Source organism: Engystomops pustulosus, chromosome 1 (assembly GCF_040894005.1).
Source record: "Engystomops pustulosus chromosome 1, aEngPut4.maternal, whole genome shotgun sequence".
NCBI lineage: Eukaryota > Metazoa > Chordata > Amphibia > Anura > Leptodactylidae > Engystomops > Engystomops pustulosus.
The window spans coordinates 267,702,421-267,729,013 of record NC_092411.1 but is presented as its reverse complement, the minus strand read 5'-3'; the positions used below and the strand labels follow the sequence as shown (position 1 = coordinate 267,729,013).

The 26,593-nt window shown below is 44.1% G+C and overlaps 1 protein-coding gene across 3 annotated transcripts in view; it reads left to right on the top strand.

Annotated features, from left to right (window-relative positions):
- The first annotated feature begins 613 nt into the window (after positions 1–613).
- The window catches only part of PPP2R2C (protein phosphatase 2 regulatory subunit Bgamma), a 91,339-nt gene continuing 65,359 nt past the window's right edge, over positions 614–26,593 (top strand). Inside the window, exon 1 of one of the 3 annotated variants that reach the window (XM_072126115.1) lies at positions 614–1,085. In XM_072126115.1, the coding sequence (XP_071982216.1) occupies positions 1,016–1,085 (70 nt within the window). In that variant the 5' untranslated portion in view covers positions 614–1,015. The remainder of the gene's footprint in view (positions 1,086–26,593) is intronic. The other 2 variants (XM_072126116.1, XM_072126114.1) reach the window with 2 other exon arrangements.

Here is a 26,593-nt window from a genome sequence, read left to right as displayed (position 1 = left end):
AAGGAAACTAACAAAAATAAGACAAAGCATTTTACATCTTTTAAAATGTGTGCAAAATTCTGTGCAATATGGCGTTGTAGAGTCATAGGACTCCCCCTCGGTTCTGTTTGTTACTATTATAAAAATGGCCAGAGTACGGTGGGGACTGTAACATGAACATGTAAGAATAACTCCAACAAGTGTAGTGCACACCACCACTTTTGGTCCATGGATGAATGTTGAATGTTTTCTACCTTTTTCATGTGTATTATTGATATGACAAAGGACTGCGTTCCCGTTTTCTTCTTGTATTCCGGTTACTAATAAAAAATAAAATTTCAAAAAATTCTATGCGCAGAAATGTAGAAATTTGTGCAAATTAGAATTTAGAGCCAATGAATCTGCAATAATTGACAATAAAAACACTCAAAGTTCCAAATGACAAACACTGCTACAAGTGAATGTAACATTGTAACAACTTGTAACTTGTAAATATGTAACAATACTTTGGATACAATCCTAATAGAGAAGAGGAGCAGACAGACCCTCCCCGGTGTAATGGAGACCCCTAGCACTGCCTTGCATTGCCTGCAGTGACATTTTCCAGCAGCACATGCAGCCAGGGATGTGATGGTGTGGTTGGGCTAGAACAAGCTGCTGGGGAGGGGCATGCTGTGATGCAGCAGAAGCATATGACAGCAGAAGCAGATCAGCTCCAAACAGCAAGTCACACACTGTTTCCTTATCTCCCGACTGCTATTTTGCTGCAGTGGCCTCATTTAGCATTGACTTGCCACCGGCAGCTGCAGCCGGCGAGGCCCGAAAGGACGAAACCCCACGACAGATACAGCAAGATACGGTGGTGTATTGTGCCCTGGTCTGTCTGGAATGGCTCTCAAGATGATGCTGATGCTGGGCTCAGCGGCAGACGGTGCTCCCCTCCTCTGCTAGCTTGTGGCAGTATGGATGTTGCTCTTGTGACGACCTCTGGTGATTCCATCAGTAATCCATTGCGGATAGGCATGCTGAGTAATCCATGGGCGAGGACGTAGACACTCGGAAAATTAACCACAGCTTTCTTCGGGACCACAACTATGTGACTGAAGGTAGATGCCCATTCTTATTACTTATCCGCCACCCCTTACCTGTGCCATCCCCTTACCTTGTGTGTAGTCTATATCCCGCACCCTCTTACTGTCTTGTACTTGTGATATCGTGTCTATGTCTTGTCCTCACGATATTATAATTTGTAGTGGGTGGGGGGTGGGGGGGTCTCTAATCCCGTCCGGTTCTTCAGGGGTTAATTACTGCAGACATTGCATTAAGTAGGAGAGGAGATCACGGCAGGTTACAGGGTGATTTCATTTCAGGCTTCATACATGTTGTCATAGTGATCTTTTAGGTGAATTAGAGACTGAATTGCAATAATTTGGCCTTGTATAGGACTCCTTAGTGTGTGGGAGGTTGTATAAACCTATAGATGTGGATATGGCGGGTAGTATGTTGTATAATATATATTTGTGCATTGCTCATCTTTTTATAACTATTCCCGAAGAAGCGGAATCTATAATCCGGATTATTCGGCAATAATTTAAGAGCCGCCTTTTAGATCAGGCAGCAGTATGGAATAAAATATAAGACTACAATGAGAATACAAATGGTAAATCTATAGGTTCTTGCTTCCAATCTCGGAGAAGGTAGTAATCCCCAGGGTGCAATTTAACTACTCAGGGGCAGAATCAGTTGTGACTTGCAGTTTGCAGCTGAAGAGGAGGTTTGTGCGTCGAGGCTTGGAAGCAATTAGATTACCTGGATAATGTGTAGGGAAAACCTAATGACTCCGATATATGTGGATGAGGGACGATCCTGTACATGGGGATACTCAGATGTAATGAATCTTCCCCTCCATATGTTTACTATAGTATAATTCAGGATGGGACCAATTACTGTAGAGATAAGACCACTCTAGTGGCCACTTTCCTTTCTTACTAGTCAAGCAATATGGAAAATACACCTTATCATCATAAACGTTATAAAGTTGCATGGTGGATGCAGAGAAGTACTGGAGGATCCTGTGCTGAGTCCAGAATTTATAATTCTAATATATGTATATAATTCTCAAATATCTTCTTGATGTTTTTTGGGGGGTTCCATTTACAGATCCTATTACAATTGAAGAATTTTTAGGAGCCGATAAATGGAATTTTCCAGGATTAAAATATTGATGTGCTGTCCCTAGGATTGGTGATCATTATCAGATCGGTGGGAGTATGATGCATGACACCCTAGTGACTGCCTCTTTTCATCATGTTCGTCGGTCATGACACCTCATTGCAACATTGTTCCTTTCAAAATGAATAAGCTTGAGCTGTGATACCTAGCTCAGCCACTATACAATCTATGGCGCTGTGCTTGGTAGGTAGGAGAGAGAATACAGCAAAGTACCTTCAAACAGCTGATCAGTGGAGGTAGTTGGTGATGGGCCGATCTGATATTGATAACCTATCCCAAGGAGAACCTTTAACCTAAATGGATTTTGGAGTGTGGAGCACAAAACATGCATGTAGATGTTGACTGTGGTTTGCCCTTTTTAGAAAGGCCACGTCTTGTAATTGGTCCCCAGTTTAATGCATGGACTCAATGGAGAGGACAGCATGCTCAGTTCTGGGTAATGGTAGGGTTTGCGGTACCTATGTTATACCCTCAGAGAGAATGATAGGGTTTGGGTACCTATGTTATACCCTCAGAGAGAATGATAGGGTTTGGGTACCTATGTTATACCCTCAGAGAGAATGATAGGGTTTGGGTACCTATGTTATACCCTCAGAGAGAATGATAGGGTTTGGGTACCTATGTTATACCCTCAGAGAGAATGATAGGGTTTGGGTACCTATGTTATACCCTCAGAGAGAAATGGACAACCCTATGCTGCTGAATAACATCACCAAATCATATCAAATTGTAGCCAATAGTAAAGGGGCTTCCAATATTAAACTTTGATGGCACATCCAAATGATGACATTTGTCTGCTGATAAAGGGTTACAAGTCCTCCACATATCACCTAAATTTAGCTGCCAGTGGAGCAATGTACCTTAATTACAGCCATTTTTCTGATATGCAAATTAGCTTTTCTGACTCATCTCTGGCAGCGTGAGAGAGGAGAAGAGTCAGAGATATCAGTGAGCCACGCCCCATTATTGTGACTGACAGCTCTGTGTCTCTTGATATCACTGCTCTGCCTCCTTGTACTTAGGGACCGTCTGCTAATATTCTACTACAGACATATAAAGCTCTAGGTACAGATGGGAAATAGTGTGTCAATTTTTTACACGGTGCCTTGTGTTACATTCATGACATGACCAGTAACATCATTGCAGCCTTCTAAGAATAGCAAACTGTACACCATGTATGTGATTACATGAAATCACTGTGGCCTCCATGGAGGATGGAGAGGAGCAGAAGTCCATGGAGGCAGCTGTGACTTCATGTGGTCATATACATGAATGGGGTACAGTTTGCTATTATTAGGAGGCTAAAGGACCTGAGACCTGACCACTCAGGTCACATGACATGAACTGTGACCAGTAAGGAGGTATAAGGCATTGTGAGGAGTAGATGTGAGGTCTCGGCCGAGAAGGACACGTCCCCTCTTATGCCAGGGAATATAAGATAAAAGGTGATTTCCTTGGATGTAAGCGAAACAAGTTTTAAATAAAAAAAATGGCGTCAGTCAGTTATTAGAGCTCTATAGGAACCTGTCACTGGCTGTATATGTGCAAATGAGCTGACAAAGGGAACCTGTCACCAGGAAGGTCATTTTTACATAATGACAGGTTTCAATAGCTTCTAGCATGCTGATTTATTGTGCATTATATAATTCCTCTGCTTTTTAATAATATCTTTAACATTACCTGGCTCCCTGCCAGCAGTGTGTGGTGAGTACTGGTAACAGGGGTGGGGGCAGTTGAAATGAGTATTACTTGTGGCAGTCAGCTGACGTAAGTGGGGGGCAGGAAGCTGAAGGAGAGCGAGGGCAATGAGTGCGGTTGAGGGGCGGAGAATGGACATGCAGTAGGATCTTTTGACTTGGGTACATTAAGGGCATTCTGGAGAGTTGTGGTGTTAGAAGCTGACATGTAGATAGTTGACACACACTCATCTTTATTTAACCACATTCCATTTTGGCTATCAAACGTTTTCTCTTGGCTTGTTCCATGTTCCTTTTTGGGGCCCTCTACATCAAACTTTTTTTTTCAGGATGTGACTGTCAGAGGTGAAAAAAAGACTGCCATGGGCCATGGACGTGTCCCTTCTGCCCGCTTTCAATCTGTGGTTTCAGGACCCTTGGAGGACTTTCAAAGGTCCTGAAATGGCTCCTGAGTACATGTCAATTGAGAGCAAGAACGGATGTATGAGAATTTCAGGTCCTTTTCAGTATAAATTTTGGTGGATGGTTTGGGTGGCCATAGGTCTCCTAGAAGGTCCGGGCCCTGGGCTACTGCCCAAGCCGCCTATATACTAATCCCCTACTAGTGACTAGCATATACAGCATCCATGGCCAGAGAACGTGAGAGCATTCCTCCTGACTTGGGAGCTTTGCCCTCTCTTCCAGGAAACCAGGTGGTCTCCCCTCTTTTCGGGAGGCTCCAGGATGTTCTGGCAAGTATGATTGATTGTTAGCATTATTATATGATCTAGTCTTACCCAACATATTATTCTTCCAATCATAATTCTTCTCTTTGGTTTCCACTGTACTCACTGGTTATCATTCTCTGATCAGGCCTAAACTAATTTGGGCAATTGCCTGGCAACAGGTACGGGATGACCACAATGGATTTACATGTTCTTGTAAAGAACATGTTGCCAAAATTTCTGTTAAATAGAAGGTAACACAGGTTCCACAACACAAGTTTTTTATCCATAGGGTAGTATTGATTCAATGACTTTTTACTAGGGGAGATTTACTTGTTAGTACAAATGGAGTTGGAACACCAAACTCTTTTAACAGTCTATGAATTGCTCAACTGGCACCATAAACATGATATATGGCTGTGAGCTGTTACATGAAGTGTATCCTCCATGTCCCAATCACTTTCACTGCCATTGATCATTTTTATTACTCTGTCAATTTATTTAGCCCATGCATTATAACTGATCAGTTTTAGTGCAATACTGCAGATAGCCAGAGGGTGCGCTGTTTCGGAAAAATATATACATAAACTATAGAGAAGGTAAGCAATCAAAATATTAAATCCATTAAGTTACATGGAGGCTGGGTTCCTATATTGTATCTAGATCGGGCGATGCTATGTGTTTACAATATTTAGTGGTCATATATTTGCTTTGCACCTCAAACAATATATATTTTATTCTATTCACATTGTGTCATGATGGTACCATATGGATTCTGATACGGCTTTAATACTTTGGGCGCAATCCAGAGCTCAGCTATGGATAGTTATGAAGGATTTGCTTACATGTACAAAACAATCTCCTTAGGACAGTGGTGGCGAACCTATGGCACGGGTGCCAGAGGTGGCACTCGGAGTCCTGTCTGTGGGTACCCAGCACCGAATTTACCAGATGGGACTCAAGGCTTCCTCCTGCAGTCCAAGACAGCCCAGGAGGCACCACGCTCAGTTCTATTTTAAAGTGACACCTACTTGGCTGCCAGGACTATAGGAGAGAGAAGGTGTGGACAGAGATGGATTATCAATGGAGCTCCTGCTTTGGGTCCCCTGATTCTTCCTGTTCAGGGGAGACTGGAGGGAAGCTACAATCCAAATGTCTCTTGCTTTCTATTGTATTGTTGTCCCCAGGACACCAATATGATTGAAACTTGTGATACTGCTGAGATCAATAGGTTACTGCTCATATTGTCATGTTGGCACTTTGCAACATAAAAGTGGGTTTTGGTTGTAGTTTGGGCACTCAGTATCTAAAAGGTTCGCCTTCACTGCCCTAGGAGATCAATTAAGTATATTGGATGAACTTTATTATGTGCTGAGATTTTTTGCTATGATCGAGGCAGAGTCAGTGTCTCAGTGTCTTGAGAGAGAAGGATTTTCACTTCATATTATTCAAATAATTTTTTTATATCTTTATATAATTTTGAATATTTAGGTGTATATTTAGGGGGTGTGGTAAACATTTTTCTTATATACTACATCAACAAATTCTGCTTGGTTTGTAAAAAAAAAAAAAAAAAGATAATCCCTGCCATAAAGATCTGTATTCCAGCCTATACAATGTGTGTCTATGGAGACTGCATAAGCTCACATATGATCTCCCTGTGTTTGGTTAAACTGCTCTTAACCCCTTCGCTTTCAGCTTGATCTTTGAAATTACTGCTCATAGCATACTACAGCCAAGGAGAAAGCAGAAAAGGTTAACACTTACAGCTAGGAGAGGAGAGAGAGACCCATCTTCAATTCTGTAGACAGATTTGCCTTAGCAACGTAGAAGTAACATTGTAACTAAGGGGCACATTGCAGTCCGTTTCTTTACAAACTAAGCAGAATTTCTTAATGAAGTAAATTAGAAAAATGTTTACAACACTCAACCCCCACAATATCAAAAAGCATCTGAAATGATGGTAACTCTTTAAACAAAACTTTATTTGGGGGGGTTATTTATCATATGCCGGCGCTTGTGTGTCAGCATATGATAGCCCCGCCGTAGCTCTGGCACAGCCGGATACATCAATAGGCTTTCGACCTCTTGTTGTATCTGACTATGTCTTACACAGCGTTAATAAACGCATTCGGCAAATAAAACATATATGAAAATCTGGCGGCTGCAGTGAGTGCGCAAGCACGGGGACAGGAACACCCACTCCCCGCGACTGCGCCCCCCTGGCGTGAAGGTGGTGGATAGGGGTAAATAATCACAAGTGCTAGCTATAGGCTAACGTGGCGCAGGAGCCCTGATAAATATGTTCTCTATACAAGAACCAGATGAGATTACAATAATTTTTTACTTCTTCTGGATTACAAGAATTTTAGGCCACTATTTTCAGAATAGCGTTGGTGTCAGTCACAGCTCCGGCTTTTAAAAATCTAATTTTAGGTCATGAGTTTCAAGCTGGTATGGACCATATGTATTGCACCTAAACCCTTAGGATTCCTGGTTGCACCACTTTATCCAGCAGCAAAATTCATCATGATAAATCAGGGACACTTATCCATACATCCAGACACCGTGACTGTGGTCATCTACTTATATATATATTATCCATAGATTCCTTTCTTCTAAAATCAACTTTTAAAATTATGCTAATGGAGGTAGATTTCCTTAAACCCTTGTACTGAATCTAGACTTGAGATCTGAAAGTCATAAAGACTGTTGTTGTCTTTATTATCATTGAGGCAACCATCTGATACCAGGACGAGTCATATTGGTCCGGCACTGGTCAGGACTGGGGGAGTGCAGAATGTACTGGAACACTAATAAAAAGCTCAGTGTGAAGGTGCGAAGTCCTTTAGATAGACCTTTAAATAGGGCACAGAATTGGATTGTGCGGGACCTGTAGTCAGAACATGGAGATGGCTCTATAGACATCCCAGTAAGTCTCCATATTCCACGGTTGGTAGAGGAGAGTAGGACACCATGGCACGTGGTGCCAGCTCTGTGGCTCCAGTTGGTGGGGTGTCTGTAAATCTTTTAAAAAGTTATTTGGATTGTTATTCCCACACAAATTCACTGCCCTCTGTTAGGGGGTACTGTATTCATTATAAACTTGTGCTTATATAAGTCTGTAATGTAATAAGGAAGGATTGAACTACTTGGTGACAGGTAATTCATGACCTTCAAGATGTCATTAAGCCGCACGCCTGCTCCCAGAATGCTTTACCAGCCTGAGCGCTGTCATGGGGATTTAAGCTATATGATGTTAGTGACATGATCAGATGAAAGAGAAAGTGCAGGGAGGAAAGTGGCAGATAAGACAACTGGGATAACTCCATACACATCCACTGCTTGTTGCTTAGTACAGTCAGATATGGATGTGATATGCACCAGTCTCAGAGACAGGGGCGTAACTTGAAGGGGTGCAACGGTTGCAGTCACAACTGGGTCCAAGAGACTCAGAGGCAGCGGTGCACCATCCATGAGGTCTCTTGAGCCTCTTGCCTCAGGCAGCACCAGTATAGTGTAGTATAGGATGCACTGCGATAGAGAAAAGGATGGGTGCACACTACAACCGGACAGCCACGTCCTTCCAAATGTAGAAAAGCAAAAAACGAACGGCACTCCAAAATAGTGTACCAAAGTTAATATGTTTACAGTGAAACCATAAAATCCAATGTGCATGTGCAATACTATCTATCATCTATATATCTCATATCTATCTATCTATCTATCTATCTATCTCATATCTATCTATCTATCTATCTATCTATCTTCCTGAGATAGATATGAGATCGAGATAATTTTTTATGCTGTTGAGACGAGTTTATGATGTGGAAAATGACAACGTTTGCTCTGCTACATCTGACAAACTTGGCTCTTATACATCTGCATATCGACGTCTGTAATCCAATAGTCACCACACTCCACATCAAGGACATCTGCAGAATGCGATGATATCATTCCACCAATCAATATCATCAATATCTATTTTTATCTGACAGCCCTTGCCGCAGTGACAGCCCGTGGCAGTGTGCTCCATGAGATAGTTTCGGCTTCTGACTGGAAGTAACCCATGTCACCCTGATCCCTCGTCTCATCTTACAGCAATTAAATAAACTGCTTTGTATGACAGAAAGACAGCACCTTCCACCAGGCCAATGTGCAGCGCAGGCAGTAATGGATGCCGCTACATTGTGCTTCACTCACAAATAACAGGGAAGGAAAATTGAAGGAGCAGTTTCAGCTACACGTACATTAGAGGGTAGGATTAAATGTTTTCTTCATGGAGGTACAGCTCCATGCATTTCATAGGAAATCACTGGTTCCACCTATAAATAAAGGGTTTGCCAGTTTTAGACAAGCATTTCAACAACATACCCTTTAAAGGGGTATTCCTCCCACGAAGAAAATATTCTTAAATGTACTCAGGATAACAAAATAACACATTCTCCAATTCACTGTTATTAACAAAAATACAGCATTTCGCGGATATAATTCCAAGCTGTCTCTATCAGTCCTGCTGCACACTATTTTGGTTGCCCCCGGACCCAACCCCAAATCTTCTGACTTTACGGTTGGGAGGATATATTGTTCTCCTGTCGGACCGTGCACTGAACTCCTCTTTGCCTCTAGCCCCCACATTTACATTTTAGGATGAGCTCACACTCACATACAGAGACTACCATCCATCAAGCAAGGAGAGGAAAGCTACAGGCAGATAAGATAAGGTCTTTATCCAGGGGAGGTGGAGGGTGGCATATAGCAGAGCTGATAGTAAATGTTACGACTGTTATAGCAGAGCTGAGTATGTCATGTGTAAAATGCATCTCATGCAACTCATCATCTCTGATCTGTCTCATCTCTCTTTCTATGTGTCAGATAGTAGTGAATGTTCAGAAGCTAAATAAAAGTGTAGATAAACTGATAATCTTTCACAGTTCTGATGGGTGAACTGTCAGAGAGTCGCTGTAGAAAGACTCTGTGGACACTCCGGACCACCTCAAGGGTTGGTAGTATGCTCACGGTGCCAGCCAAAGTAGCAAGCAGGAACCGTCCGTGCCTGGGATGACAGCAGGAGTGCAACGTTGGTACACAGGATGGCACAGGAATTCTGGGATGGATCAACAGAATAGGAACCACACGGAGAGACCACAGGAACCGGACACAGGAATGAAAAGGCAGAACCTCGGGGTGGCAGGACCTCGGTAGGCAGGACCTCAGGAAGGCAGGACCTCAGGAAGGCAAGACCTCAGGATGGCAGGACCTCGGGATAGCAGGATGGCAGGGGAGATAATGCACCACAAGGAAGGGCACGGGTGTACCGTGACATAAGGAAGGGTACGGCCGTGACATAATCTAACCACATTGTCAACACACAGCATCTCACAGCACAGAGGGTTCATGGAGTGTCTGCTTAGAGAGTCCCTGTCCACACTCTGGAGTCTTACACTGACCAATAAGATGATCTTTATTGTGTATATATCACTAGGTCATTGAAATTTGAGAATTTTCTTTCATGGCCAAACCCCTTTAAGGTGTTTGCTCACCAATAGCGTTGTGACTAGGGGTGAAGTTGGAAACTGGAATGATTCCGACCTCTGGAACCCCCACTGATCATGAGACTGGGTATCCTTTCAAAATACTAGTAATGTGTACAGCCAACCCCTTTCAAAATACGTAAGGGATCCCTGCGATTGAAACCATATCAATGTACAATTATTACCATATGCTGTGAAAAGGGGAAAGGCAGAGTTCTCACCCGGGTAGATTGGCACCTTCTTTTTTCCGCTTTTAATTACGGATTCAAAACAGAAGATCCATTAAAATCTATATGGAACAGATTGGTGGGCAAACTATTGAATCATTACCTATTAACAAAAATTAAAAACAGCTACAAAGAGGTTTTCTTGCTCTGGACGACTTGGTGCATCCATGTAGTATACAGACACCCTCAATGGGTACCATGTAATGCATCATTTCTCCAGTGGTAGCGCTGCGTTGGTTATAACTGGAATCAAACAAAGTTTTTTAACCAGAGCCAAAAAACTATATAGGGATATAGGGATTATAGGGATATAGCCTCCTACTACTTTTGGCTACGGCTCAAAAACCTACATCAAATTTGTATGTGTGATTTCAGCCTAAAGGTGAACTGTGGATGTCCCAGGAGCAGAACATTGTGTTTTAAGGTTTTATTTAGACAACGATTCTAGCTAAAGTCCTCTGTCCAAAGAACAAAATACATTTTGATATATTAATAAGGTACAGTGTAAATCTTTTATTAGGAGAGGTCTCACTCATCCTAGGAATCCATTCCAAACATGCATGGGAATATGTATTTTATATTCTTGTCTGCTTAGCTATATCTATATTGTTTGATTATTGCAAGAATTTGAAATTTTGAATACACTACAATCATGCTTAAAGGAAAATGTGGGTCCTGCTACAACACTCAAATGTAGAGGAAAACTGTGAGTCCTGCTTCCCTCCAATCATAGAGAAAGCCTGTGAGTCTTTCTTCCCACCAATCACAGAGAAAGCCTGTGAGTCCTGCTTCCCCGACCATTCATAGAGAAAGTATGTGAGTCTTTCTTCCCACCAATGGTAGAGAAAGCCTGTGAGTCCTGCTTCCCCAACCATTCATAGAGAATGAGTGAGTCCTGCTTCCCACCAATCACAGAGAAAGTGTAGACAAGCCCTTCATCCAGCCTTCATCCAGGCACATCACTAACCAGCTATCCTGTAGTGTGGTACATCATGCTGAGGAGACATGCAGAGGTTGGGAGAGCTTGACTTCAGTGCTAAGCTCTCCTCCTCTGTGACTTTATAGAACTAACCTACATCTCACTTCAAAGTTATCTGGGTAATATAGAAACTGGAATTCTTACAATTTGACAGAATACATATTAACAACAAACATGCAAATTCACATATTATAATTAAAATGTAATGCAAATAAAGACCAATAGGGGGTGTTGTTAATCCAACCTATTCTCTTATTTATACTCAGAATTTAAATAATAAATGAACAGTAGATGTGCATCTCATATCAAAGGAGGCCTATAAATAGGGTCTTCCAGTTTTTTTCAGGCATAAAATGTATTAATTATTAAGTCGTAAAACAGGGGGCAGTAAATCCTCCTAACCTGCCCTGTATTGCATCGGCTTGTCCTATAAGCGGTGCCTAAAGATCCATAAAATTCAATGGAGCGCAGGAAGTTTCCCGTGGATAGGAATAAATGTCATTAATGAAAAAAAATGAGTCTACATGGTAACTGGTCCTCATTGTTACTGGTTCTTGATGATGTTCATCCAATCACTGGACTCACTGGTAAATTGTATATAATTGGAGCTGTCACCATCACTCTGCTAGTACAGCAGGAACCGGCATTAGAAAAGAATAGTCCATGGAGACATTGGGGCTCATTTACTTACCCAGTCCTGTCGCGATATAGCGACGCATTCTCCGACGAGGATTCGGGTCTTCCGGCGATTTACTAAGGTCGTGCTCCCGATGTCCACCAGGTGTCACTGCTGCGTCGAGGTCTGCCGAGGTTCGCCGGAGTTCACCTGCTTCGTTCTGGTGTATGTGAGTGCTATTCTTGTGATACAATTTTTTTTAAAAATCCCACGGTATTTCAGAGTCCGTTGGGTTTTCCGATGGCCACGCCACTGATTTCTGTCGCGTAAACGCCAGCACCGATGCGCCGCAATCCGATCGCGTGCGCCAAAATCCCGGGGCAATTCCGCGCAAATCGGAAAAATCCTCAGAAACCCGGAGGAAAAACACAATTCGGACCCTTAGTAAATGTGCCCCAGTGTTTCCCCAGTAATAAAGCTTGTTGAAAATAATCATTTTTGTTTCCCAGGTTGTTTATATGTCTTATCTGTAATAAATTAATGATAGGGAGTAAATTATTATTGTGTTGCACCTGACCAACTCAGGACTATTAAAAACATGTACAGGCGGTCCCCTACTTAAGAACACCTGACTTACAGACGGCCCCTAGTTACAAACGGACCTCTGGATGTTGGTAATTTACTGTACTTTATCCTTAGGATACAATAAACAGCTATAACAGTTATCACAGGTATCTGTAATTAATATTTATTGTTAATCCTGGTTCATATGACAATCCAACATTTTTAAAATCAAATTGTCACAGAGACCAAAAAAAAATTCTGTCTGGGGTTACAATGATAAAATATACAGTTCTGACTTACATACAAATTCAACTTAAGAACAAACCTACAGAACCTATCTTGTACGTAACCCAGGGACTGCCTGTAAATCGTGGTCAAATGGTTTAATTTAATGCATTTGGGGGAAATAATATGGAAAAAGCAGAAAATCCCTTTAAGAGAAGAATGAAAATGTATTTTGTATTCTGATCTAGATCTGTAACATTTTCCCCATAAATTACTGCAAATCATAATAAATATGATAGAGAAGTGTAGAAATGTGTGTGATGAGATTACTAAAACATGGTCTCTAGAGGTATTTGAGTGGAATTAGGAAGCAACTGCAGCTCGGTAATATTCCAGCTATTTCTTACTGTTTTATGGTTAAAGGGTGAAAAGCAAAGTGAGTGTAAAGTAATAGCTTAACCTTAAAGGGAACCTGTCACCATATTTTCCACAAATACAGCTAGTGACGGGTTCCCATAGCTCTCTATTAACTAAATACCACTCTTATCATTCCCTCACATCCCCAGAAAATAAACTTTGTTATCTTACTTGGCACCAGCAGCGGGGGGGATGTCCTGCTCGTCCAAGTCCAATGACTCCTCCCCATGCCCATTCCTCCTTCCCAGAATTCAGCAATTTATGTCATATGACCAGGGTGATGTCATCAAAAGTCCTTTACCCACTAACATTAGTAAAATCTACTCCATGTATCTGATCACATGAAATCACAGCAGAAGCCAATGTCAGGGCAGTCACTTCTGCCTGCCCTGACGTTGGCTTCTACCTGAGCATTCTCTGAGTAACCCCTTGGGGCTTTACATTGGTGTCTCCAAACCTACGTGGGTCAGCTTCAGCTTCCACCTATATTGGGACAACTCTGAGATGTAATGATTGGGTGACTCTGTTGCAGCAGAGTCCAGATCCTTTATGGGGGTTAAAGTGTCAAAAGCAAAAAGGATGGAGGCCATAGCTAAAATGGTTAACCCTGACATCTTGAATTGACAAATGGATGGTAGATGTTAGGAGTTTGTCATATACAGTTTGACAATGTCCAATCTATGCTTACAGTATCCTACTGTGAAGAGCACACCCCTTTGACAAATTTGAAATTCCCACTTCTTGATTCCAGTAGAACTTACCCACTAACATTAGTAAAATCTACTCCATGTATCTGATCACATGAAATCACAGCAGAAGCCAATATCAGGGCAGTCACTTCTGCCTGCCCTGACGTTGGCTTCTACCTGAGCATTCTCTGAGTAACCCCTTGGGGCTTTACATTGGTGTCTCCAGACATACTTGGGTCAGCTTCAGCTGCCACCTATATTGGGACAACTCTGAGATTTAGTGATTGCATACCTCTATTGCAGCAGAGTCTAGATTCTTTATGGGGGTTAAAGTGTCAAAAGCAAAAGGGATGGAGGCCTTAGCTAAAATGGTTAACCCTGACATCTTGAATTGACCTATAGACGGTAGCTGTTAGGAGTGTGTCCTATACACATTGAGAGTGTCTAATCTATGCTAACAGTATCCTACACGGAAGAGACACGCCCCTATGTCAATTAAAAACACCCAGTTGTCATTTTGTTTATTTATTTCTTGAAAGAATAGAAAAGTTATGGTAAAGCTAGGGCCTAGATCATCTATGGTTGGTTTTTTGATATGAGGTTTTAATTATTCTGCCCTTAGATTTGTATCTAGTGAGTAAATTCCATGGCCTGCCATGTAATGATTACACCATAAATCCACGTAGCACTGAGTGAACTGTGCCTGGATAGAGTGCAGCCTCCCAGAACGCAGAATACATTATTAACAAAGGCCGTATTTCTTCCTAGGATATTACAGGCGCTTTATCAGGAGTGGAGAGGCAGCGGCGTGACTGATGCCGGCGCCTTCTTTGTTATGGAGCTCACGTTGCAGTCTCATGCCGGAGCGCGGAGTTACAGATTTGTACATATATTCTATTATTTCTGGTGAATTAATAGGACGGATCTCCCAGATCGCACATACGTATTTCATTTGCTATATGCATATTACATGAATGACTATGAGCTGGCATGTATACGGTATATAGGGCATGTATTGTGATGGGTTTATTAGCAGGTTTTATAGGCAATAAATATGTATGAAGGTTGAACTCTCGCCGGTGTCTAATGTGGAACTAATCCTGGAAATAGAGACTAGAAGATTAGAAGTGTGTGTAAGCGACTGTCATTTACATATAGGGGGAAATATTCTCTCATTTAGATAATTCACATAGTTGATGCGAACAGAGGTCCAATGGGGGTCTTTGTGCCATGTATATATTATGTATGCAGGGGCGGGTAAAGACTGCCATGTGCCCTGGGCTGTATGAATATTATAGCCCCTACAAGTCTGGAATCACTTCCAACATCAGGTACTAGAATCAGCTTCTTGGAGAATGGAGGATGTGTCCCTTCTGCTGCTTTTAATCTGCATGGGCCCCCTATAAGGCTTGGGCCCTGGGCTACTTCCAAACCACCTATATTATAATCCACTTCTGGTTGTATGTTCTATCACACATTATAAAAGTGTTTTCCACAGACTGAAGGTGAGCCTCCTGTGTGCCTTCCCTAAATCAGAGGAAACACTGAAAATTTGTGTCATAACTGTGAAGAATATACCCATTTACACCAGAGAACAAGGATTGGGTATTTTTAAAAACCAATTTAGTGTCCCTAAGTATTTTTAATCACTATGTATTCTTTTATTTTTCGAATATGTGCAACCAAAATCTCCTTAAAGAGAACCTGTCACCAGATTTTGACTCCCCTGACTAACAATGTCTGCTGATAAAAGGTTACAACTAAAATTAGCTGCTAGTGGGGCACTGTACCTTAATTACAGCCATTTTCTGATATGCAAATGAGCTTTTCTGACTCATCTCTGGCAGCCTGAGAGAGGAGAAGAGTCAGAGATACCAGTGAGCCACGCCCCATTATTCTGACTGACAGCTCTGTGTCTCTTCAAATCACTGCTCTGCCTCCTTGTATTTAGGGACCGTCTGCTAATATTCTACTACAGACATATAAAGCTCTATGTACAGATGGGAAATATTGGGGCTCATTTATTTACCCGGTCCAGTCGCGATCCCCCAGCGTGTTGTCCGACGAGGATTCAGGTTCTGCCGCGATTCGCCGAGGTCCGCCAGAGTTCACCTTCTTCTTACTGGTGCATGTGAGTGCTTGATCTTGCAACACATTTAGTTTTTTTAAATTCCGTGGTTTTTACCATCATCCTTGCTTGTTAATGGTTTTTACAAACCAGTCGGCTTGTCCGGTGACCACACCCCCTGATTTCTGCCACATGTCCCATTATAGTACCATTGTGCACATATGTTGTTACTAATAGAATTTTAAAGCTGCAGCTCTGCAAGTGTTACTTAGGCCCTTCCCTCTGCTCAGTGGGGGAAGCAGGCAGCTCTTCAGGATGATGCACATCCCCTTTTGCAGTGATGCTGTCTTTTTTTTTTTTACATTCATGCTACTACTACTATCTTGCAAAAGAAAGTAAGACTAAATAGCTGTCCAGGGCTGCTAATAGAGAGCCAAATAATCATTCCCTGTTTTTGAATTTCCATTGAAAGGCTTATAGAGATCTGTACATGCATAGTGACCCCTCTACTCCTTGTTCCAGGGATCAGAAGAAGACATTATTTAGTTATTCCCACATGTATTGGGTGAATATTACTTTAAATAGGGGTATAGAGCTGTAATGTTTCCATAGCTCTGTAAAATACTGAAAGGTCTGGGTGAGTATTTTTTTACTCTGCAAATGTATATACATTTCTTATGGTGGCTTCACTATCTCTAGTAGAATCTCTACAGTAAGTTGTAAGTGAATTTGTCTTTTTGTTTCAAATATTTATAGAAGCTGTCTCCAGAATCCATTGATATACAGCACCGATCCTGCCGATATCTCTTCTGCTATTTTTGAAAAATTCCAACTGTGGAAGATTCAATTATTCGTCTTTGTTAGTCACGAAGATACTGAACCTTGTTACACTTCACCCTTTTATTGCTAAGATAAAAAGATAAAATGTTGCCTGGCTTTATCAGTCATATGTAGAACACTACAGAGGACAAGACATTGGATTAACACGTGAAGAACACATCAGCCAGACGTTCCTGACCATAACATGGCTGCAGATGAAGGGTCATGTGATCTCTTACTGGCCATGAGCAATTGTCCTGCCAGGACCTTCATCTTATATTTATGAAAACTATCATAAGGTCCTGGCAGGGTGATTGTTTATGGACAGTTAGAGATCACATGACCCTCCATCTGTGGCCATTTTGTGGTCAGGAATCTCTGGCTGATGAGGTAAAAGACAGGAGGCTTCACTTTATACATCAAAAAACTTTTAATAGAGGCATATTGGTAAATTACCTAATATCCTGCTCCCCCATACTTGCACACACATTACAAAAAACATGGAGTAAAGTGGCCAGCCCTTTAGAGGAAGGTTTTACCAGGCTGTTGGAAGCAGGAGCAATCTGGAGGAGTCCAGAGGGTGGAGTCAGAGGGCCACCAGGTCAGCAAAAACATAACTGTACTGCCCCCTGTGTGCCTTATGTTTGACAGTCCTTAATGCCCCCAAAATAGTTATTTTTCCTACAAGGAAAGTCCCTGTGTAATCCCTAGGGATGGCTGGAAGACCCTAGTATAAACCAATGTTAGAGAATCCAGACACATTTCAAGGGTCATTTACAGACCTTTCCTCAGGGGATTAAGAAACTAAGGCTGGTTACATAGACACTGGTCCCTAACTCAATCACAGTGGTGTGGATAAACAAGAGTGCGATGAGGGAGCAACCCCTACATTCTGTAACCCCCCAATCTTGAGTCAGTATAGCATCGATGGGGGGTGAGCGGGGAGTAGGATATACCAGTCCCACAAATACCAATGATATGCAGAGGGTGGGGGTCAGTGGGAGGAAACGCCTAGGAAGTGTCACCAGGGGTTGGTCCACATACAGTATAGCACTTACCGTGTGAGTACATCTCCCTGGCAGGAATGTAGCAATCTCTGTTAAGATGTTAAACCCGACTGCAGTATATAGAGCTCTGTGAGCCCACCATGTAATATTAGCTGCACTGCAAATAGTTGTGAGATTTTTGGCTATATACTAGGGGGCAGGTGCTGGCTGTATACTAGGGGGCAGGGACCGGCTATATGCTAGGGAGCAGGGACCAGCTGTATACTAGAGGGCAGGGGCTGGCTATATACTAGGGGACTACTGGCTATATACTATGGAGCAGGGGCTGGCTATATACTAGGGGGCTGCTGGCTATATACTAGGGGGCAGGGGCGGGTTATATACTAGGGGGCTGCTGCATATATACTAGGGGACTGCTGGATATATACTAGGGGGCAGGGTCTGGCAACATACTAAGGGGGCAGGGACCGGCTATATACTAAGGGGCAGGGGCTGGCTATATACCAGGAGGCTGCTGGCTCTATACTAGGGAGCAGGGGCTGGCTATGTACTAGGGGGCTTCTGCCTATATACTAGGGGACAGAGGGCTGATGGCTATATATTAGAGGGCCATTGCTGGCTATATACTAGGGGGCTGCTGCCTAGATACTAGGGGGCTGGCTATATACTAGGGGGCAGGGGCCGGCTATATACTAGGGTACTGCTTGCTACATACTAGGGGTCAGGGCGCTGGCTATATACTAGGGGGCAGAGGCTGGCTATATACTGGGGGACATGGGCTGCTGGCTATTAACTAGGGGGCAGGGGCTGCTGGCTATATACTAGGGGGCAGGGGATGGCTGGCTATATACTAGGGGGCAGGGGCTGGCTAGATACTAGGGGGCAGGGAGCTGGCTATGTACTATGGGGCAGGGGCTGGTTATACACTAAGGGGATGCTGGCTATATACTTGGGCACATGGGCTGCTGGCTATATACTGGGGGACAGCTGACTATATACTAGGGGGCAGGGGGCTGCTGGCTATATACTGGGCGGCTGCTGGCTATAAACTAGGGGACATGGGCTGGCTGGCTATATACTGGCTGGAGGCTGTGACCAATACATTTCCTACCCTAGGCTTAACGTGAGTCAATAGGCTGTCCTAGTTTTTTGTGTTAAAATAAGGTACCTCAGGTATAAAATAAATTATACTCGAGTATATACGGTAGTCCCTTCCATAACATCATCATACACAGCCAACCAATACTTAAATAATACCGTTATACTTCTCACTGGTAACAGACCCATACAGAGCCCAATTTGTACAGCAGAAAGGTTCCAGTGGGAGTGAAGGGGGACGGGGAATATGGAGCATATGAATAAGAAATGACATGAGGGGATTTCCAGACTATGCAGACTCATCAGAAAAGTGCAGGTTCTATCCGTGTTTGGAGAAAAAGCTGGACCAGAATTGATCACCCTTCTGACCCCTCAGGCCTCACTGGTTGTCTACCAATGTCTACCCCAAGTGCCATCCCTGCCAGCACCCTAATAACAAGGCAGCAGTGCCAGTCACATGGTAGCTATACCATGATGAGATATTTCCCAGTAATATTCTGAGCCGGCATATACAATGCGCAGCAGTAAATGGCTTCCTTGGACAATAAATGATTTAGATGACAATTAGATTATGATGCTTTCTGCTTCTATGTCTTCAGTCACAATATAATTACTAACATTAGTTACACAGAAATCGTGTGGAAAACGTGCCCATAAAATGTTAATACATGGAAACGACCTACTTCCCCGGGAAGTCGGACTAACATCCCATTATATTACACCGTACGACTGCGCTGCACCAGGCACCACAAGGGGAACTTCCAGTATTTTCATGTTTTCTGTTCACATACTGTATAAGAACCTACCTGGTAGTCCCTGCTACAGGGAGCTATAACTGACATTGGATCTCTAGACTTTCCTCTAGACCCCAGAGTGTCAAGCAGACACCTCATGATCCCTATAGTGCCATGAGATGGAGTGTGCTGACAATGTGCTTAGGTTATCAGGGTACAGGGTTTATCTACACTTTCATTTACCTTCTGAACAGTCTACTAGTATCGGACACATAGAAAAAGAGATGAGACAGAGCAGAGTCATGAGATGGATATTAGACACAATGGGGCAGATTTATCAAGTGTCTGAAAGTCAGAATATTTCCAGTTGCCCATAACAACCAATCACAGCTCCCCTTTAAAATATTCATGAGCACTGGTAAAATGAAAGTTGAGCTGTGATTGGTTGCCATGGACAACTAGAAATATTCTGACTTTCAGACACTTGATAAATCTGCCCCAATGAGGCAGTCGCAATCCAGCGGCCCGTTCTCCGACGCTGATTCTGGTCCTGCTGGGATTCACTAAGGTTGTGTGCCCAATGTCCACTAGGCGTCGCTGCTGCGCTGAAATCCGCCAGAATTCGCCTCCTTTGTCTCTGTGTATGTGAGTGCTATTTTTGCGCCACACTTTTTTAAAAAAATTCCGTGGTTTTTCCGAATCTCTCAGGTTTTCCGACGGCCACGCCCCCCCGATTTCTGTCACGTGAAAGCGATGTTAAGGCGCAAATAGGAAAAATTCGGGAAACCCGGCAGAAAAACGCAATTCGGACCCTTAGTAAATGTGCCCCAATGACCCACTCAAGCATTGCTACCTCTCCTATAAAACAGGAACAGGAAGTACAATTGCAAGCCCCTTCCTGCTAAGGCTGTATCCTGATAGACAAAGGATAAAGCATAGTTATAGTACAGTTCTCCTCCTGTAGCGAGGGCTTCCTCAAGAATCCTGGCCCTGGATACAATGCTACCCTCTGCACTCCTTCAAGTCACCTCACTACCGCAACCTCACTACCGCACCTCACCACCGCACCTCACCACCGCACCTCACTACCGCACCTCACTACCGCACCTCACTACCGCACCTCACCACCGCAACCTCACTACCGCAACCTCACTACCGCAACCTCACTACAACACCTCACCCCCGCAACCTCACCACCGCAACCTCACTACAACACCTCACTACCGCACCTCACCACCGCACCTCACTACCGCACCTCACCACCGCACCTCACTACCGCACCTCACCACCGCAACCTCACTACCGCAACCTCACTACAACACCTCACCACCGCACCTCACCACCGCAACCTCACTACAACACCTCACTACCGCACCTCACCACCGCACCTCACTACCGCACCTCACCACCGCACCTCACTACCGCACCTCACCACCGCAACCTCACTACCGCAACCTCACTACAACACCTCACCACCGCACCTCACCACCGCAACCTCACCACCGCAACCTCACTACAACACCTCACTACCGCACCTCACCACCGCACCTCACCACCGCACCTCACCACCGCAACCTCACTACCGCAACCTCACTACAACACCTCACCCCCGCAACCTCACCACCGCAACCTCACCACCGCAACCTCACTACAACACCTCACTACCGCACCTCACCACCGCACCTCACTACCGCACCTCACCACCGCACCTCACTACCGCACCTCACCACCGCAACCTCACTACCGCAACCTCACTACAACACCTCACCACCGCACCTCACCACCGCAACCTCACCACCGCAACCTCACTACAACACCTCACTACCGCACCTCACCACCGCACCTCACCACCGCACCTCACCACTGCAACCTCACTACCGCAACCTCACTACAACACCTCACTACCGCACCTCACCACCGCACCTCACCACCGCACCTCACTACCGCAACCTCACTACAACACCTCACCACCGCACCTCACCACCGCACCTCACCACCGCACCTCACCACCGCACCTCACCACCGCACCTCACTACCGCACCCCACCACCGCACCTCACCACCGCACCTCACCACCACACTAGAAAGGAAGTATAATGGAGAAGAGCAAATGTGCAATTTTTACCAATGGGGCTTTGCCTGTATGATTCAGTGCGTAAAATAAATCTCCTCAATGTGATCCACTTCCCCCAAACATACCAATATATTAATATTGACATAAGTAAAATTACTTATCCAGCGGCGCGTTCTGTGTGGAGGATTCGGGTCTTCCGGCGATTCACTAAGGTTGTTCCCCCGACGTCCACCAGGTGTCGCTGCTGCGCTGAAGTCCATCGGAATGCACTGAACTTCACCAAGCCGGGCCGGGTGCAGGTAAGCTTGTGTCAAGCGACACTTTTTTTAAAAAAATGCGACGGTTTTTCCGAATCCGCCGGGTTTCCGTACGGCCACGCCCCCGATTTCCGTTGCGTGCATGCCGGCGCCGATGTGCCACAATCCGATCGCGTGCGCCAAAAACCCGGGGCAATTCAGGGAAAATCGGCACAAAACTGAAAAATTCGGGTAACCGCCGTAAAAACGCGATTCGGGCCCTTAATTAATGACCCCCATATAGTGTTGTCTATATCAACTACAGGATGGAACAATATATGTTACAAATATATTCCTTAAAGGGGTTGTCTAGGACAAGAAAAACATGGCTGCTTTCTTCCAAAAACAGCGCCACAGCTTACCATGGTTTGTTTTGGAATTGCATCTCAGCTGTATAGAAATAAATGGGACTTGTAATACCATGCACTACCCGTGGTTCAAGAGAGGAGCTGTTTTTGGAAGTTAGCAGCCAAGTTTTTCAATCTTTGGGCAACCCTTTAAGAAGTAGCCTCCAGAATTCTGCAGGAATTTATCTGTATTGTTTGTTATACAATGATACACATTGCTTAGAAACTTGACATCAGCTCCAGGCGAGAATAATTCTCCTTGCAGCTCTGGATGTGAACAGAGTAGAATACACACTGCAGCTGCAAAACAGTAGATAAACATTTACACAAGATTCTGCTGTATATGTAGATCATATCTAGGTACAGAATGAATACAGTGATTACCTTTTTGTCTATCATTTCTCTGGAGGTGTGATACTGGAAGAAAGTGAAATCAGAGCAGATATGGAGCGGCCGCGTCCTGCCACTGGAGGGGGAAATAGAATTTGGATGAGTAGAGATCCGGCAATGACTTGCCTCAGTCTCTCCTAATGCTCAGTGCTGGGTGCATAATGCGGCGTGATTTGTTTCTGCTTGCTTTCATTTTTTATTACTGATATAAAGTATGACTCCGCTTCCCATGTCTCAGCAATTCGGGACGCATCCTCATCCGCCTTGTGCTCTGGCACGGTAATGGCGGGCATCACTCTGCACAATGTGCTGCAGCTGCAGACACAGAGCGTCGCACAAGGATCGCAGTGGGAGATATCTCCCTTCCAGTGCAACAAATATTAAAGGGGTTGTCCGACTAAAATAAAATTATTTTAATATTTAATAAAGACAAAGCAATAACAGGACCGCTGGTCCAGCACTGTGTGTGTGTCCAGACGGTCCATTGCCCCTTTTGTACCGGTCACTGATGAGACCAGTAATTGGCCGCAAGCTACTACTACTGGGACAGAGGACCTAAAAATTAGGTAGATAACCCTTTAATGGGAGTCATCAGTTTTGACCATAATAACTACAAACAGTTCTAGGTATAGTAGATAACCCCTGTAAAGGTGGTCATCAGTTTTAACCATAGTAAACTGCAGACAGTTCTAGGACCTAGAAATCTGTATATTCATACGCTGTGTAAATAAGCAAGTAAGTAAGTTAGTTGCAGCAGGGCTGTGAAAAGTGAATTCTAAATCCAGTATTGCAGCTCCTGCAGGTGCTCTGGGCGGATCTTTAAGCCCAAAGAGCTTTCTACTCTCAGCAATTTTTCCACAGCTCCTCCCCTCTGCTCTGAGTCACTGCTGTAAGTATCCAACCATAATCTTTTCTTATGATATAGCTCCTACTCCTAGCAGACAGGACAGTGATTTCTTATGTTATGGAGGAACTCCTCCGGAACCTGTATTTATGTGATTACTGTAAAGATGCCTAGTATTTTTTGGGCAGATGTTTATCCATGGCATCAGTGTCAGATTGACTCAACAGAGGACCAGAGGAACCTCAGATAGGTCGTGGCTCTAACCCAATACTGGACTCTAGAAGTCAAGCAGAAAACAACCCAATTTAAAGGCTACTGGAGGCTGCTCTAGGCTGTGGCCCAATGATAATTGTATCAGGTTTGCCAAAGGAGCCCCAGTCTGACACTGCTTTACATATTTGTAACAATTGCTGTCTTCATGATGGTATAGAGTCCTAGTTGTATCACTAGTTTGCTAGCATTGAGTAGCGAACTATCCTGCATATATTTTGGAGCTGTCCTTTGGGATTGACCAGTCAAGAACTGTGTCCTGAGCAATGATCCTACACTGCACTGATATCCCTTCTCAATGCTACGTGGGTTTATCCCGGCATTGTTCCCCAATGGTTGGTACGGCTTAGTGACATTTACTGCATAGAGAATCTCATTCATGTGGAACCTTACTAGTTTCTCCCACTATTGGATTATCTTTAGCTCCCCTGACAAATTTCGGCTTGATGCCAACCATCTACTTACATTTGGGTGGTTGTTCCCCTTATTTTTTGTTATTTCTGAGTGGTCTCACCCGTCGTGCGGGATGTTATGGTTGGCTTGATCCACCTACTGTTTATATGTCTTACATACACTTATAATTATTTGATCTCTTAAATAAATGTGTTTAAACTTTAAAAAATGAAAAAAAACCCACATATAATTACTGTCTTCTAGAGAAAATCTGACCAGGTTACAAGGAGGCAATCCTGATAAGGAATCAGAACAGCCGTGGCCATTCTTTGCTTTGCTAGGACCCACCAGTAAAATTCCTTTTGGGGGGCCTACAGTGACACAGAAATATTATTTGACCCTATTTGTAAATCTTTTAAACTGCTCAGAGCCCCAATGTTCTCAGCTCTGCCTCCGTCCCCTCGGCTCTAACTGGTCATGTAAGTAGAATCTCTTGTCTTGACCTCAGGCCCCGTCTGATCTATGAGCCGATAGTATACATCTTCATACTGGAGCTAATGTCATTGGGGCTACAAGAGTAATGTGGGGTCTGGTTTGCCAATGTTATCTCAGTGATCTGATGTGTGGATATTATTCTATGGATCCATAGGGTGGATGAGTTGCTGTGTGCTGAATATCTGTGCCCTGCACCTCTCTTGTAGGAAATGGGGGGCTGGTTATCCATCCGGTACAGGAGATCACCATGGGAGTCACCTCTAGGCTAGTCTGAGTCTGGTGTGATCACAGAGGTCCAGACTATATCCAGCAATACTAAAAATTTCCTAGAAGAGACAAAATGGTACAAGCAACAAATTATATGTCTGAAAATATAGTGTATTGTTATAATAGTTTGCATTTAAAGGGGATGTCCACTTTCAGCAAATAATTGATATGGTTTGTGTTTTGAAAAGTTTCAGTATACTTTCTGGATCAATTTCTCACTGTTTTATAGATCTCTGCTTACTGTCTTTCTATAGGAAGCTTAGGTCCATGATCATGTGATGTCACACAGGTGCACGCTCATCATAACACAGCTCTGATTAGTCTCTCTGATATGACGAGTCGTGCACCTGTGTGACATCACATGGCAGGGGATATATAACGAGCTGTGCACCTGTGTGTCTTCACATAATCAGGGACATAATGAGCTGTGCACCTGTGTGACATCACATGACCAGGGATATTAAAGGGGTTATCCGGGTTTAAATTTTTTTTTATGTCCGGGCTGGGGAGGGCTAGTTAAACACAATAAACATGTACTTACCTCCTCCGGTGCTGCCGATGTCCCGCGCGGCGGCCCGTCTTCTCTGTGCGCCGGTTTCATTACACCGGCGCACAGGGAGCTTCCGGCCGGCCGGATGCTCCCATGCGCACCATCTCTCAGCACTTACAACGCTGAGAGATAGGAACGCATGGGAGGAGCCGTCCACATCGCGGACCGGAAGCTCCCTGTGCGCGGCTTCCGTGCCCCTGTAAACAAACAGGGGCACGGATCGAAGGGACCGCGGTGCGGGACAACGGCGGCGCCGTTGGGGGTAAGTACATGTTTATTATGTTTAACTAGCCCTCCCCAGCCCGGACATAAAAAAAAATTTAAACCCGGATAACCCCTTTAAATGCTGTGCAGCTGTGTGGCATCGTATGACCAGGGATACAACGAGCCGTGCACCTGTGTGACATCACTTGACCAGGGATACAATGAGCCGTGCAGCTGTGTGACATTGCATGATCAGGGATATAACGAGCCGTGCACCTGTGTGACATCACTTGACCAGGGATACAATGAGCCGTGCACCTGTGTGACATTGCATGATCAGGGATATAACGAGCCGTGCACCTGTGTGACATCACATGACCAGGGATATAACGAGCCGTGCACCTGTGTGACATCACATGACCAGGGATATAACGAGCCGTGTACCTCTGTGACATTACATGACCAGGGATACAACGAGCCGTGCACCTGTGTGACATCACTTGACCAGGGATACAATGAGCCGTGCAGCTGTGTGACATTGCATGATCAGGGATATAACGAGCCGTGCACCTGTGTGACATCACTTGACCAGGGATACAATGAGCCGTGCACCTGTGTGACATTGCATGATCAGGGATATAACGAGCCGTGCACCTGTGTGACATCACATGACCAGGGATATAACGAGCCGTGCACCTGTGTGACATCACATGACCAGGGATATAACGAGCCGTGTACCTCTGTGACATTACATGACCAGGGATATAAGGAGCTGTGCACTTGTGTAACATCATATGACCAGTGATATAACGAGCCGTGCACCTGTGTGACATCACATGAAAAGGGATATAAGGAGCTGTGCACCTGTGTGACAT